This window comes from Trachypithecus francoisi, unplaced genomic scaffold (assembly GCF_009764315.1).
Source record: "Trachypithecus francoisi isolate TF-2019V2 unplaced genomic scaffold, Tfra_2.0 Lachesis_group1, whole genome shotgun sequence".
NCBI lineage: Eukaryota > Metazoa > Chordata > Mammalia > Primates > Cercopithecidae > Trachypithecus > Trachypithecus francoisi.
In genome coordinates this window covers 139,241,068-139,255,072 of record NW_022681454.1, presented here as the reverse complement: position 1 = coordinate 139,255,072, position 14,005 = coordinate 139,241,068, and the positions used below count along the sequence as shown (strand labels likewise).

At 35.8% G+C, this 14,005-nt stretch overlaps 1 protein-coding gene across 5 annotated transcripts in view; it reads left to right on the top strand.

Annotated features, from left to right (window-relative positions):
- Window positions 1-14,005, top strand: part of INPP4B (inositol polyphosphate-4-phosphatase type II B) — an 865,488-nt gene that overhangs the window by 454,700 nt on the left and 396,783 nt on the right. For all 5 annotated transcript variants that reach the window (XM_033215351.1, XM_033215352.1, XM_033215348.1 and 2 more), the window contains 2 exons: window positions 5,874-6,090; window positions 8,048-8,092. In XM_033215351.1, coding sequence (XP_033071242.1) covers window positions 6,000-6,090; window positions 8,048-8,092 — 136 coding nt within the window. In that variant the 5' untranslated portion in view covers window positions 5,874-5,999. The remainder of the gene's footprint in view (window positions 1-5,873; window positions 6,091-8,047; window positions 8,093-14,005) is intronic.

The window sequence follows — 14,005 nt, the reverse complement described above, 5'->3', positions numbered from 1 at the left end:
TTTCTTGAAAATTTTATTCCATATTTCTCGAAGGTTGTTTTGGTTCCTTTTCATTGATTTTTCATTGATTTTTCTCTAGTCTGCCTATCTTATTTCACCAAGATAGTCTCCAATCTCTGAAATTATTCTACTTGATTTATTTGGCTATTGATACTTGTGTATGCTTCACAAAGTTCTTGTGCTGTGTTTTTCAGCTCCATCAGGTGATTTATATTCCTCTCTAAACTGTTTATGCTAGTTCGCAGCTCCTGTTAACATTTTATCATGGTTCTTAGCTTCTTTGTCTTGGGTTAGAACATTCTCCTTTACCTCAGTGAAATTTGTTGTTACCCACCTTCTGACGCCTACTTCTGTCAATTTATCTATCTCATCCTCCATGCAGTTCTGTGCCCTTGTTGGAGACGTGTTGCTATCATTTGGAGGAGAAGAGGCACTCTGACCTTTGGGGTTTTCATCTTTTTTTTTTTTTTTTTATTGATTCTTTCTCATCTTCATGAGTTTGTCTAGTTTCAATCTTTGAGGCTACTGACCCTTGGATGAGGTTTTGGTGGGGACATTTTTGTTGATGCTGCTGTTGTTGCTTTGTTTGTTTTTCACCAATCAGCTCCCTCTTCTGTAGGGCTGCTGTGGTTTGCTGGAGGTTCACTTCAGGCCCTATTCATCTGGTTTGCTCCTGCACCTGGAGATGTCACTCGAGGAGGCTGGAGAACAGAAAAGATGGGTACCTGCTCCTTCCTCTGGGATCTCTGACCTCAAGAGGCACTGATCTGATGCCAGTAGGAATGCTCCTATATAGGGTGTCTGATGACCCCTGTGGGGTCTCACCCAGTTGGGTGGCATGGGAAGCAGGACCCATTTGACAAAGCACTTTCGCTGTCCAGTGGTGGAGGGAATGTGCTGTGCTGAAGGGAAACCTGCTCTTCTGGGCTGCCTGGATTCCTCAGAGCTAGCAGAAGGAAAGACTAAGTCTGCTGGTTCACAGAGACTATGGCCACCCCTTTCTCTAGGGGCTCAGGCTCAGGGAGATCAGAGTTCTGTCCCTGAGCCCCTGGCTGGAGTTGTAGGGAGGCCTCACCCAGTGAGGAGGGATGGGTCAGTGTCTGGCTTAAAGAGGCAATCTGGCCGTAGTCTGCCATAGCTGGTGACTGGGCTGTGGGGAATGCCTCTTGGGACCCTGTCATCCAGCCTCCCTGGCTTCAGCAGGGGAAAAGTGTGGCCTGGAGCTTTAGTGATGGCTGCCACCCTTCCCCACTGGGAATTTAGTGTTTTAGGCAGCTAGCAGCTGCAATGTTGGCTGCTGCCCCTCCCCCAAGGAACTCATAAGGCTTAGACAGCAAGCAACAGCAGCAGTGGTGATGCCGCCCCTCCCCCCACAAGCTTGGCAGACTTAAGCAGATTCCAGTCAAGTGGCTGTTGAGAATCTGCGTGGCTCTGTCGTTGGGACCCTAGGCCCTGGTGGCGTGGGTTCATGAGTGGGATCTTCCCGATCTATGGGTTGCACAGTTCCTTGGAAAAAGCAAGGTTCCCCAGGCTGGGTAGCACACTTACTTCCTGCCTCCCTTGTCTGGGTGTGGGGGTTCCCCTGCCCTGTGTGGCTCTCAGGTGGGCAGTCACACCACACTGCTTTTCCTTTTTCTCTCTGGATCATGCCAGCCGCCTATCAGTCCCGATGACAGAACTGGATACTTTGGTGGCTGGTACAGGATTTGTATGCTCTTTTGCTTCTTTTAGATGAAATCCTCTGATCACCACTGCTTCTAGTTGGCCATCTTGCGCACCCCCCCCCCGCTCCTGCCCCCCAATAAATTCCTGTACTTTTTTTTATCTTAAAGGGAGAACTATGTAGGGATTTTTAAAACATTTCATTAAAAGTGATTTTAACTAGAAAAAAATTAAATTTGTGGTAGGAATGGCAAGTTTCATTCTTATTGAAAGGACCTTTTTTCTTCATATTTTGGTCATAATAAGCACTCACTAAATGAGAGCACAAAACTAAACAAAACAAAAGTAAACGAATAGAAGTTTTTAACTTTCTATTCACTACTATTGAAAACACTTGTGTTTAAGTATCTTTATGCTAACTCACCTTTTCCCTGCTTCATTTTCTAAGATAGTATCACTTGTGTGAGAAAAAGGGTCTCACGTGACCATGTGGCATGGGACAAATGGAACTCGTTGGACTCATGCTGTTACTGGGTGGATACTTGCTATCCTCCATTGAGACACAGCAATCCTGGCCCAGTCACTGCTCCCCCATCTGGCTGGAGTAACCTGTAGCCTAAGCTTGTCCAACCTGCAGCCCCAGGACTGCTTTGAATGTGGCCCAACGCAAATTTGTAAACTTTCTTAAAACATTATGAGTTTTTTTGGTGATTTTTTTCCCTAGTTTATCAGCTGTCTGGTAGTGCATTTTATGTGTGGTCTAAGACAATTCTTTTTCTTCCAATGTGGCCCAGCAAAGCCAAAAGATTGGACACCCTTGCTACATAGATTGTTCTCTCTCATGCTTTCTGATTAACTGGCCTCATCTTGTCTCTAGATGGCAAAGAAAACCTACTGAGTTTTGGCCATATCCTCTATCTGCTTCTTGGCCTAGAAAGTCAACACTATAACCTCTGCTGCAGGGTTACCATATCCCTTTTATAAGAAACATGTGCTAGGTCTCAGCTCAGCTTCCTTTTTATCCACACATTGAGAGCCAGTAGTCTTTTCTCAGGTTCATCCATGAGTGAGAGGAGCCAAGGGAAACGCTGGGTTTAAACTGAGGCCGTGTCCCTCTGCCCATCTGATTTTTGGACTCTCTTCCACTCCCAGTAGAAAGTTCAAAGTTTCCACAGGGACAACCTGAAAGATGGCTCCTCCTATATTTGCAATGGAGACAGGACATCCACTTGCCATCCACCAGTGAGTTCTCCTCCCTTCAGGGATTTAAAGTCCTAGACAGAAGCACCACTCCCTGAACCCTGACTTGGTCTCCCTTACCTGTCTTTGTCTACCTCTGATTCCAACTTCATGGATTTCAAGAGTGTCTTCAGCTCATTATGTAAAAATTTTGGAATTTGACCATACAGGTACATCACTGTAGTTCACTAAAGGAGAGGTAGAGGATTTAGCACACCTTGTTTCTTCAAACTTGTTTTGCCATTTTCTACACTGGACTAAAAAATAACATGTCTTGGTCTCTATAGATGACTGTGAGGTAAATAAGTTGCATTATTTAATATTTGCAAAGTGATTGCCCTCATTATAACTTTTTACATGTAATCACTAAGAAATCTGACACCTCTTATTGCTCCTTTCATCTTCTGTACTTTTTATTTTAATTTCTTTATCTTTCTTATTTCTTTTAATCTCTATTTCCGTTTTTTAAAAATCTCAAATTTGATGAGAACTCTGATATACGACACTATCCCTGAAATATGCTATTAAAAAGGAACCATAACAACTAAGGGCATTCTCCTTAACACCAATCTCCTGTACCTGCAATTTGCTACCAGAACACTAGCTTGATACAAAGATGCTACTTGATTTACTTATCACTAGTGAGGGAACAGCACTGTACTAATGTTGAGTGCATCACATTTGCCCCCTCATTATGTAATGTCTCCAGTTTTTCAATGTGTGTTGTTAGTCTTGTCTTCCTAATTAATAATAACCTTCTTGCATGATTTTATGTGTCTGTCAGATTGCCGTTTATACTGTGAGATGTACAAAATATTAACAAATATCTGTTATTGTAGTGGTCAGTAAGAAATATTGTTCAATTAAATGTAACTGAACTATAACTACCAATCATCTTTTGTCCCTGGGGGAGGGTGAGAGAACCAAGAGTATTATGAGTATGATGACCATTCAGCTTGTACCTCTTCTGAGTAAGATAAAAGATGTGAGAACTGGCCTGAGTAGAACTATGCTTAAAAGCTATCTCTTTTAAACATGCTTGTGGTATACAACAACCACAATCTATTATTGTGGAAAAAATTTTGCAAGTAGGCACAGAAAATAAACTGTTGTATGTTATAACCATAGGTAAATGCTCTATTTAACAGCTAAAAATGCAGTTACTTTCATGAGCTTTGTGACTAATTCCTTCTGAAGTGTGTGCTTGGATAACAAGTACCAAATCTTAAGTTTGTCCTCAGTGAAAATAAACGAATATCAAGAGGTTATCTCATAATTCTTGTTTTGTGTATTTAACTTCATTCTCTCTAAAATTGAATTTATTTTCACTTAGCGAATTAGTTTTGCATGGGTAGTATGCTTAAAATGGGACCACATTAATGAGCCTTTGTAGACATCTTACATCAGTCTTCTCCTCCCATCCTCAAATTATACAAGTGCACAGATACCGATACACAGAGTTAGACATTTATTTCATTAATTATTCACCGATAGTGTGCTAAAGTGTTATTTTGCTAGGATTCATCATATTGACTCCTTTTCGCATTTGAAGATGACTGATCAGGATTGTGGATTGAGTCTTTGGTCAAGAAATATAGTGAAGTTAACAAATTATATAGTCCTCACGTCCAAGTCACACATGCCTTGCAGTCTGCTACAGATATTATCTCACTGTTAGCATTTGTCATAGGTCTTTGGTAGAACGTGGTGCTATGAAGTGTGTGTGTTCTTATCAGAAAAGACTTCTAAATTTAATGGTAAAAAAAATTAGGAAGCATGATCGTTGTTCAAGCTTTATTATTAATTCAAAACATAATTTTTAAATTGATGGATTTGGTCTAATTGATGGTGCAATAGCCTTCTATCCCCAGAAATATTCTTGATTGCATCCTTAGAAGCCAAAATGTATTTATCCATAATTTTATTCTACTATTTTCTAAAAATTCAAGAAGCTTTTTGAATTTAATTACTGCCAGATTTTTTCAAACTAGAGCTGAATTATAAATGAAACCACTTTACCAAGAACCACAGAGTGAGGCTGTTGGTTTGTGAAGTTTGAGACCTTATTAATATTCCAAACCAAACTTGACTACTGCTAGCTCATTACATGGCATTGGACAGATATTTAAATATTTTTAAACATTTTAATTCAGCTGGTAACTTGATTTAAAACAACATTGATTTTTAAAAAATTTATTCTTGGTCATATATATCATGCTAAATATCAAAATGAATTTGTAAGTATTTGAGGCTGTCTGTATGACAGGGTATTAAATTCTTGGAGTGTCTTTCTTTCCCCATGCTAATTTTCATCAATTTTTCTATTGCTTTCATTTCCCCTTGAGCTTTAGCTTTTTAGAAGAATGATTCGTTCTTTTCAGCATATACCATGATCATTAAACAATTACACCCTTATCAAGCAGAGCAGCGAAAGACTCCATGGATAATAATGAGGTTGGAAACTCTCCTGTATAACCTGTTGGCTCATCTTGGAATAAAAATGTCATGCCAAATTATTTTTTATGTGGTCAGTAATAATGTTCTAACAAGGGTGGATGGAGAGATGAGCGTAAAGGGCAATTCTAATGGAAAGAACGATAGTAATATTCACCTTGCCAAAACATGGTAATGTCTTGACAAGATGCTACATGCTCTTGCTGCTAAATTAGTTTTTATACTAAGTTAGCAGCCTCTACAGCTATCTGCTATCTTTCAGAATGAACTAGAAGAGAAATAATATACCTGTCATGTTTTAGAAATCTTTCATATGACTATGTAATAATTGCCTTGAGAATACCTATTAAACCTAGACTTTATGATGCATTAATTGTGTGGAATGGTCCTGAAAGTATGAGTGGAGTAGGCAGGAAGAAAATTTATTTGAATGTAGTTGCAGTCTCTACCTACCTTTAATTTTTAGCTTTGTACTGAACTCCAATATGACTGAAATTTTAACTTTTGATGTTTCCTAGGTACAGAATTTCAGAGTGGGATATCAGATCTTTAGTGTGAAGATACATCTACATTAAACCAGAAATCACTGGAAGTGACATTGGGACAAGAAAATTTGGAAAATTTTAAAACTGTGAAGGTTGATCATGGAAATTAAAGAGGAAGGGGCATCAGAAGAAGGGCAGCACTTTCTTCCTACAGCCCAGGCCAGTGATCCCGGGGACTGTCAGTTCACAAGTAAGTATGTGTGTATCCCTCCCTGTTTTTGCATCTAAAGATGCAAATTGGGTCGACGAAACATACACATATATATATGTATTCATAGATTCATAGGAACTTCGGTTCTAACAAATGGCATGAAATTACCTAAATATTTTTTCCTTTGCACTATTTACCTTGGTGGTGTGAGTGTATGATATGCCTCTCATCTTTTATCTTGGGTAAGATAGATGATAATCCATGAAACGGTTAAATATCAAGTAACAAGATCAAAGCTCTTGAATATATATTAAGAGCCTAATACTTTTTAAGTATACCTTCTAGACACTAATACTTTCTAAGAATAACTTCTATTGGTATTTATATAATCTTATATGGGAATATTTTTTATACTGTAGAAATTCTGTCTTTAAACCCAAAAGGAAGTTAAGTTGAAAGCATTAAGAAAAAAATGGTTACACTGGAAATTTAGACTGTCACTGCCATACCAAAGAGCACTAAGCCACAAATACAGAGCCAGTGGAGATTTGGTCAAGTTTGCATGTGAACATTAAAATTCATTTTTTATTACTCAAGTAATTAAAATCATTGGAAGAATTGTATGTTTGCTTTTATATTTAAAATTCTAGGGTTTGGGTTTTATTGTTTAGCATGAATTATGCCTTTTTCTTTTCTTTTCTTTTCAGAAGATTCCTATAGTCTAATTATTTAACACTGGCCAATATATGCCTAACCTCTTTTAATTTACATTATAAAGCTAATCTTTAGAAAATTGTATTGGTTGGAGGCATTTTTGAGAAATTTGGTTGTCAATGTTTAAAGCAGAGTTAATTGTTAATGACCTTTTAAAAATTCCAGACATTTCAAGTTCACAAAAGCCTACCTAATGATTGTCACTTTAACCTCTCTTGAAAAATCTAAAAATTGTTAACCAAAGCAATTGCTAAATATCAACAGAAGAAAAAAAATACAGTTACTGCGCAAAAATAAATAAGTAAATAAATAGATAACTTTGTGAATAAAAAGCAGTTAATTTTTGTACAAAAGGGTAATTCTTAAAATGTATTAGTGACCAAATGCCAGTAAATTTAAATAGTATCTGATGAATGCACCAGCAAAAATAAGCAAGGAAAGGATTTGTATAATATTCTTTCATTTATTGCTAAATAGTTTACTTTTCCATACATGTTAGTTTTACTTATTTGGCCACCCTTGAGTTGTAACAAATGGCATCCCATTCATACATCCAGTCATCCACTCTTGTTTAGGAAGCTTCTACACTGTGTGTGGTCTTCAGGCATCTACCCATATCACTTCCCACAATCTGATCACTCTACCTCTAGCCATTAGATGGTTCCATTTCCGTACCTTTGTCCCCAGACTCACTTTCCCTCCTAGTTCATCTTAAATTATTTAGCCATCTTGTTATATTTTTTAAACATTGCTAACCGAAACAATGGAAACATTTTATAAAATGTTGGTTTAAGCTATTAATAAATTAGTAGAATAACCAGCACTATAATGTCCATCATAACCTGGCTGAAGATATCTTTTTTGTTATTGATTTACTATTTACAGCAGGTCAGAGTGGCTTGGAAAAAATCCATTTAAGAGAGTATTTTGGTAAGGGGGTTCTTTATGAAGGATACACTTCTGTCTACATTGCATCCAAAAGAAACACAGTTGTAAAATATGTTTTCTGTTTGCCATGGCTTACAAAAACAATATTTCTTGGTTTCTTTATAACCATAGAGATAAAATGACCAATCAAATCTTAAGTCACATCTAGTTCTGCAACAAATATTATGCCCTGCCCTGAGAACTGATTATTTATAGGCCTGATAAACCAAGTTTATTCATTCTGCCAAATAATGTATTTATTCATTCTGGTCACGATGAAGCATAGTAATATATATTGACATATTCTTGATAATTCGATTTTTTTTAAAGCTGAATTTGCATCTATTATTTATAGGTATCCAGAAGACTCCAAATGAACCACAGTTGGAATTCATCCTTGGTAAGAAATTCCATCTTATTTGTATCAATAAATATAAGAATTTGTGTAGTATTTTGCAAAGTATAGGTACATTGCTTACATCAATACATATTTTACAAATTTTTATGAACATTGTTCTGTTTTTAAAATTGTTCTATAAGGTAGGTGTTATTTTCTCCAAATTTATAGGAATTAACTTGCTGCCCAAGGATACAAGGTTCAGTGGTGATAGTTTTGCTTCTCAACCAGGTCTACTGATCACACATTCCATGCCCAGCACTCATTCTAACATAGTGACTGCATTTTGTTGCTAACCAACATTCCTGCAACTCTGTTTGTCTAATTTTCTATACCTGGGCTGGAGATTGGCCACCTATAGTTTGTCTTTGTGTTCTTTATGGCATTTCCAGGATTCTTGCCCATTTCTGTCTTATTCAAGAACATTCCCTGACTCTTCCATATTGATTTTTGTGAACATGCCAGTGACATGTGAGAATTTAACTTTTAATCAAGCTTTGACTTGTTTAAGCAACTCTAAATATCTGTCACATGTAAAAATTTGTAACTTTGTCCAAGGATGAATTAAAAGTATACATTCTGACACCAGTCCACTACTTAACTAATGAGTGGAAACTACTTTATATTTGAATTAAGTATGACTGCAAAAATACCATTAGGAAATTCGCTACCAAGAGATACTTAAGGTAAAAATGTGGTTCATATGCACTATATCGACTGGTCTTTTTTTTCCCTTTCATGGTTCTGAATTATTTCGGAAAGACAGTATTATTTTTACATGTTATTTTAAACTAAGTTTTATAGACTAATACATGCACATATTCAATTTCATATACAGAGACCACATATAGTATTATAGTATAAACAGTTTTACATTTTAACATGTATTTTCTAAAGTTTGGGGAGCAAATGGAAATACTAAAACCCAGTATACATACTCTATACTGAGTTTTAGTGGTTGGAATTTCTAAGTATTTTAGGAACATGCATTTTTATTATGTTTTATGTTTATATTTTTTGCTAAAAATATTTTATTTTAAAATATAACATTGAGACCATAGTTGATATGTAATTCATTTTTTGAACATTATTTGTTACAAATATAGCTAAAAATGTGCTATAAATTAAATATTAAAGACTTAAATTTTTCCAGGTATTGAGAAACAGGCAGAAACGTGAAAAACTCAAGAAAATTTTATAGTGTCAAAAATGAAGCTATTCTTCTTTTCTCTCTCTCTTTCTCTAGAGAGTTTTCAGATTGTATCAGATATAAAAAAAAAAAAACATGTTTTTGGAAATGGAGCTGAAGAGCAAAAGAAAGGCTAGGCACTCGTCACTCTTACTACTTGAGCTTACATCTATCCATCTTTCATTTTTAAGAGAAGAAACTCACTTTTTACATTTTTGACAGTACTTCTGAAAAGTGAAGTTTCATTAGAGTGGTTTGATGTATTTCCAAGCACAAATAAAGCTTTCTTGTTTGCCTGCTAGAGAAAGAGGGAATCTGAAGAAGCAGAAGCAATTAGGGTGGCAATTGTCAGGCAAATGTGGTGGCCAGCCTTCAAGAAATGGCATACCTGAGCCAAATACCTGTCTTCTAGTGCAATTAAGAGAATCTATCTTGTTCAAAGACTAACTATGCTGTTTGTTTAGAAAGCCAAGTAAATTTCAGTAACAACACTATCATCACTTGTATTTCCGTTTTTGAATCACCGAATTAAGAGATTAGCAGCTGCAAGAATTTATTCATAATAATGTTCTTCCAGTATAAAAAACTCCAATTTCCTTTTTTTATATTTATTTTTAAAATATGCTAAGAAACAACACCAAATAATTCTATCTTATCAAATGGCAAGAAATGCTTGATGAATGTTTTTTCAAGTCATCATGGAACTTTGTTGTTGATCCTAGAAGACATAGTCCCCAAACGGTTAGGTTCCTTAGCGCTTAAGATCTTCAACTACACCATTTCTTGAAGAATTTTTAAAAACTACTCCCTCAAGGATATTACAGATAAACCCTTGTATATTTTACTGTATATTTATGTCATTTTTTTGAGATTTTTTAATCCCACAAATCCTTCGATGTCACCTATTGTATGAGTCACTTCTATTCATTTCCTAACAACTAATGAAAGAATAATAGCTTCTTAGATATTTGTATCATGTTTAAGGGTGTGCATATTTATTTAATCAGAAGTAAAACAAGAACAAATTCTAGGAAAAAGAAATTCAGTAAGGTAGAGGGCTTTTTCATCTAATTTTTTTTTTTTTTTTTTTTTTTGAGACGGAGTCTCGCTCTGTCGCCCAGGCTGGAGTGCAGTGGCCGGATCTCAGTTCACTGCAAGCTCCGCCTCCCGGGTTTACGCCATTCTCCTGCCTCAGTCTCCCGAGTAGCTGGGACTACAGGCGCCCGCCAGCTCGCCCGGCTAGTTTTTTTATATTTTTTAGTAGAGACGGGGTTTCACTGTGTTAGCCAGGATGGTCTCGATCTCCTGACCTCGTGATCCGCCCGTCTCGGCCTCCCAAAGTGCTGGGATTACAGGCTTGAGCCACCGCGCCCAGCCTCATCTAATTTTTTTAAGGAAATCTTTGGTGTTTGATTCTCTACTCTTAACCAAAGTATTCAAATTATTTAGGAATTTCAATGGCCTTGCTTTTTAAATTAGGAAAGCAGCCACACCGACCAATTTGTTAGATACCATCTTGCTTTGTATAAATTATTTTCCATCAAGGATTTGTGTCCGCTTTGTTTGTGTGCTGCTATATAATAATTATATCTTGTTGAAGTTCCTCTGCTTATTGAGTTCCTCTGCTGAAGTTCCTTACTTATCCAAATAAGTAAGATAGGAGATACTTAGTCAATTGAGCAAGCTAATTGGCTAAAAGCATCTTGAGCACAAGATAAGCATGTACTGAAAAACTGAGTATCTCTTGTCCATAGTTAACTGTATTTCTAAAGGTTGACTGCGTTTAAATTAAATAATTCACCCCTACAACTGCAACTCTGTTTCCTCATATTTTGTTTCTTCGAGTGTATCAATACTTTTTTTTTTTTTCACAAAGAAAGAAATAGTTAAAAACCTAAGAGAACACTGAGTTTGTTTATGGTTTAATGAAGTTGTTTTGATTTCAATAAAGTTGGCATTTAAGAGGAGGGATCATTTCTTAAAAACTAAGGACATTTCTTTATGGAAACAATTGTGGAAAATGTATAAAGAAGACTGATCTTGACAAGTATATAAAATACATTTCTATGAACTACTTTAACGTTTTTCTCCTGGTAATTATTCACCTCCACTTATTGTGTCTAGAGTCAATAGAATGCTTCTGAGAATGTCTTCATATTTTATATGTACATCAACATATACTATAAATCCAAAACAATAGATACTAATACCTATTAAATACATAGGAAAGAATGGCATGCATATGTTTGCATATGTGTTCCATGTGTTCTTTCCTTGACACTCTGAAGTAATGTTTTTGAAATTAATTTATTCCTTGATGGCTAATACTCAATGCAAGCCAAATGACCAGATACGGGATACAATAAAAGATACATTTTGTACATGTCAACAAGCTTTGGGGTTGATTATGATAGGAATGGGGGCTTGGAAGCTAGAGTGAAAGCCTTAATAAGCACAGGTCATTTGCTCATCTAAATTATATTGGGAGAGGCATAGAAAACCTATATATAAAATCATTTCAGATAGTGTTAAGTTCTATGTAGACAGAAAGATAGGCCACTGGATAGAACATATCCGGGGGAGAGGCACTTGACTTGGGCGAAAGAGAGACTATTTTAGATATAGAATTCAAAGAAGACCTCTATGTGCTTATGCAGGGTATGGATACTAATTTGGATATTGTCCATATTGATCCTAAGAATTGGGTGACTTTCCAAGTAGGAGGGGACGAGCTATACTAGACATTTAAATAACACATAATAGGGTTCTTATAATGGGAATATTGGGATCAAAGGGTAGTAAATTAGGTTAGTGATTTGACCAGGAATGGAACCAAGTTACACGTTGTTCTGGTTTTGAGGTAAAAAAAAAAAAAAAAAAAAAAAAGCCGCAGGGAAAATGGCAAGATAGTGGAGGACCATTTGCTGGGCTACTGAAATCCCAAGATCAGAGTAGGACAACTGCAGGGTAGACTATGTGCTGAGCCAGTGAGACCTTACTCTCATGCTTCTTGTATTGTCCCCTCACTTTCACCTTTAACTAAGCTGCAGCTGTCTGAATAATGGGATCAGGCCTGGTTTGGATGCTGCTGAACATCTAGTGAGTAAAGGATGGAGAGATACGGGATTTGAAGCCAACAGATTGTTAGATCTTTTGCCTTTTGTGGAGCTGTTTTCTTTTAAGAATCCATATATTATGTGTAGAATAATTTTCTTCAAAAAATTTTTTCTCTTAAATTTAAAATGTGCTGAGTGCTTCACCATAGGTTTTACTGGCACATAAAATAGGATTCAAATTATTTGTGTGATTCAAATTATTTAACAAAGCCTTTATTTGTCGGTTTTCTCTAAAATGGGTAAATCTACATTAGCTGCTATAATTTTATATTAATATAGCAAAAATTATCACAAAAATAAACAATAGGCAATGTAGAAACACATCATAATTATATCTAGAATGTGGCCATCCATCATACATTTTTAGACATATTTAACCCTCTTTTTTTCTGTTTTGCCATCTCATTCCCTGGCTTTTCTTCTATGTCAAATTCAGGAGGGATGAAAGAAAGTAAAAGCCACTGTATTTCATCCCCAACTCAGAGTTGATCAGCATAAGTTATTGTTTAATTTTTAAAGTGAAACATATGTTCATAAGATAGGATATTAATCAGTCATTAAAAATCATTTATCAGAAGGATATTTCATCACACAAAAGAATATGAAAGTTTTAAAAGCAGGATAACAAACTATATGCACAATATGGCCTTTATTTAACTATCTGTGTCTCTGTGTGCAAGAGAACAAGATTGGAAGATGTGTGTATCTTCAATCATGGTTCTCATCAGTTGGTAGAATTTTTATTTCCTTTGTTATGCTCTTCTATATCTTGTAAAGTCTTTGCAAACTACACATGTAAATTTCATAATCAAGTGTTGTTGTTGTTTTTAATAAATAACCTGAATGCACTGAGCAAGAAAAGTGGCATATCTTAAGACGTAAAATTCTGCTTTTTGCCTTTAATTAACTCTAAATAGAATTAGAGAAATTGAACTACTACTCTTAAAATCATTAAAAATCATTTAACAGCTAAACTATTTCCTAGGGTACCTAAGAACATTAGGGATTGCGTAAAAATTTTATGAGAAAGAGTAGTCACTGAGGCTAGCTAAGGAAGACTGACTAAGGCCAATTTTTGAAGAAAGGAAACAGGATTAGAATAATTAGAGGAAAGGGGAAATTACATTCTAGAGTAGGAGAGCTGTATGAGCAGATGGTTGGTGTTTGGAACAAGATGAAAGCTCCAAATTCAGAACATACAAAAAAGACACACAATAAATAATTATTTATTATACAAGCTACATATAGAAAGGCCCGCCATCTTGTATTTCTAGAAGGAAAATGAAAATAGTATTCTCCTCAAATAGGATTTTTGATTCATCTACATCCTGATCCTTTGGGAAGAGTGGTATATATTAAAATGTTTTTAATATATAAAAAATACATAAAGTTTTTTTTAATAGGAAATTAACTTCATATTCACTCTGTAAGCCACCAGTCGTAGAAGGTCTGTTTTTTCTATGGAAGTGGATGATTGAAAGAAGTGTCATGTAGATATGCAATTCAGTATACGTCTGTACCAGGTAAATGATGTGTACCATCCTAGAGTTTAATGATTAGAATTCAGTTTTTTCACAACAATATGTCCCAGTACAATGACAAGAAGTCCTC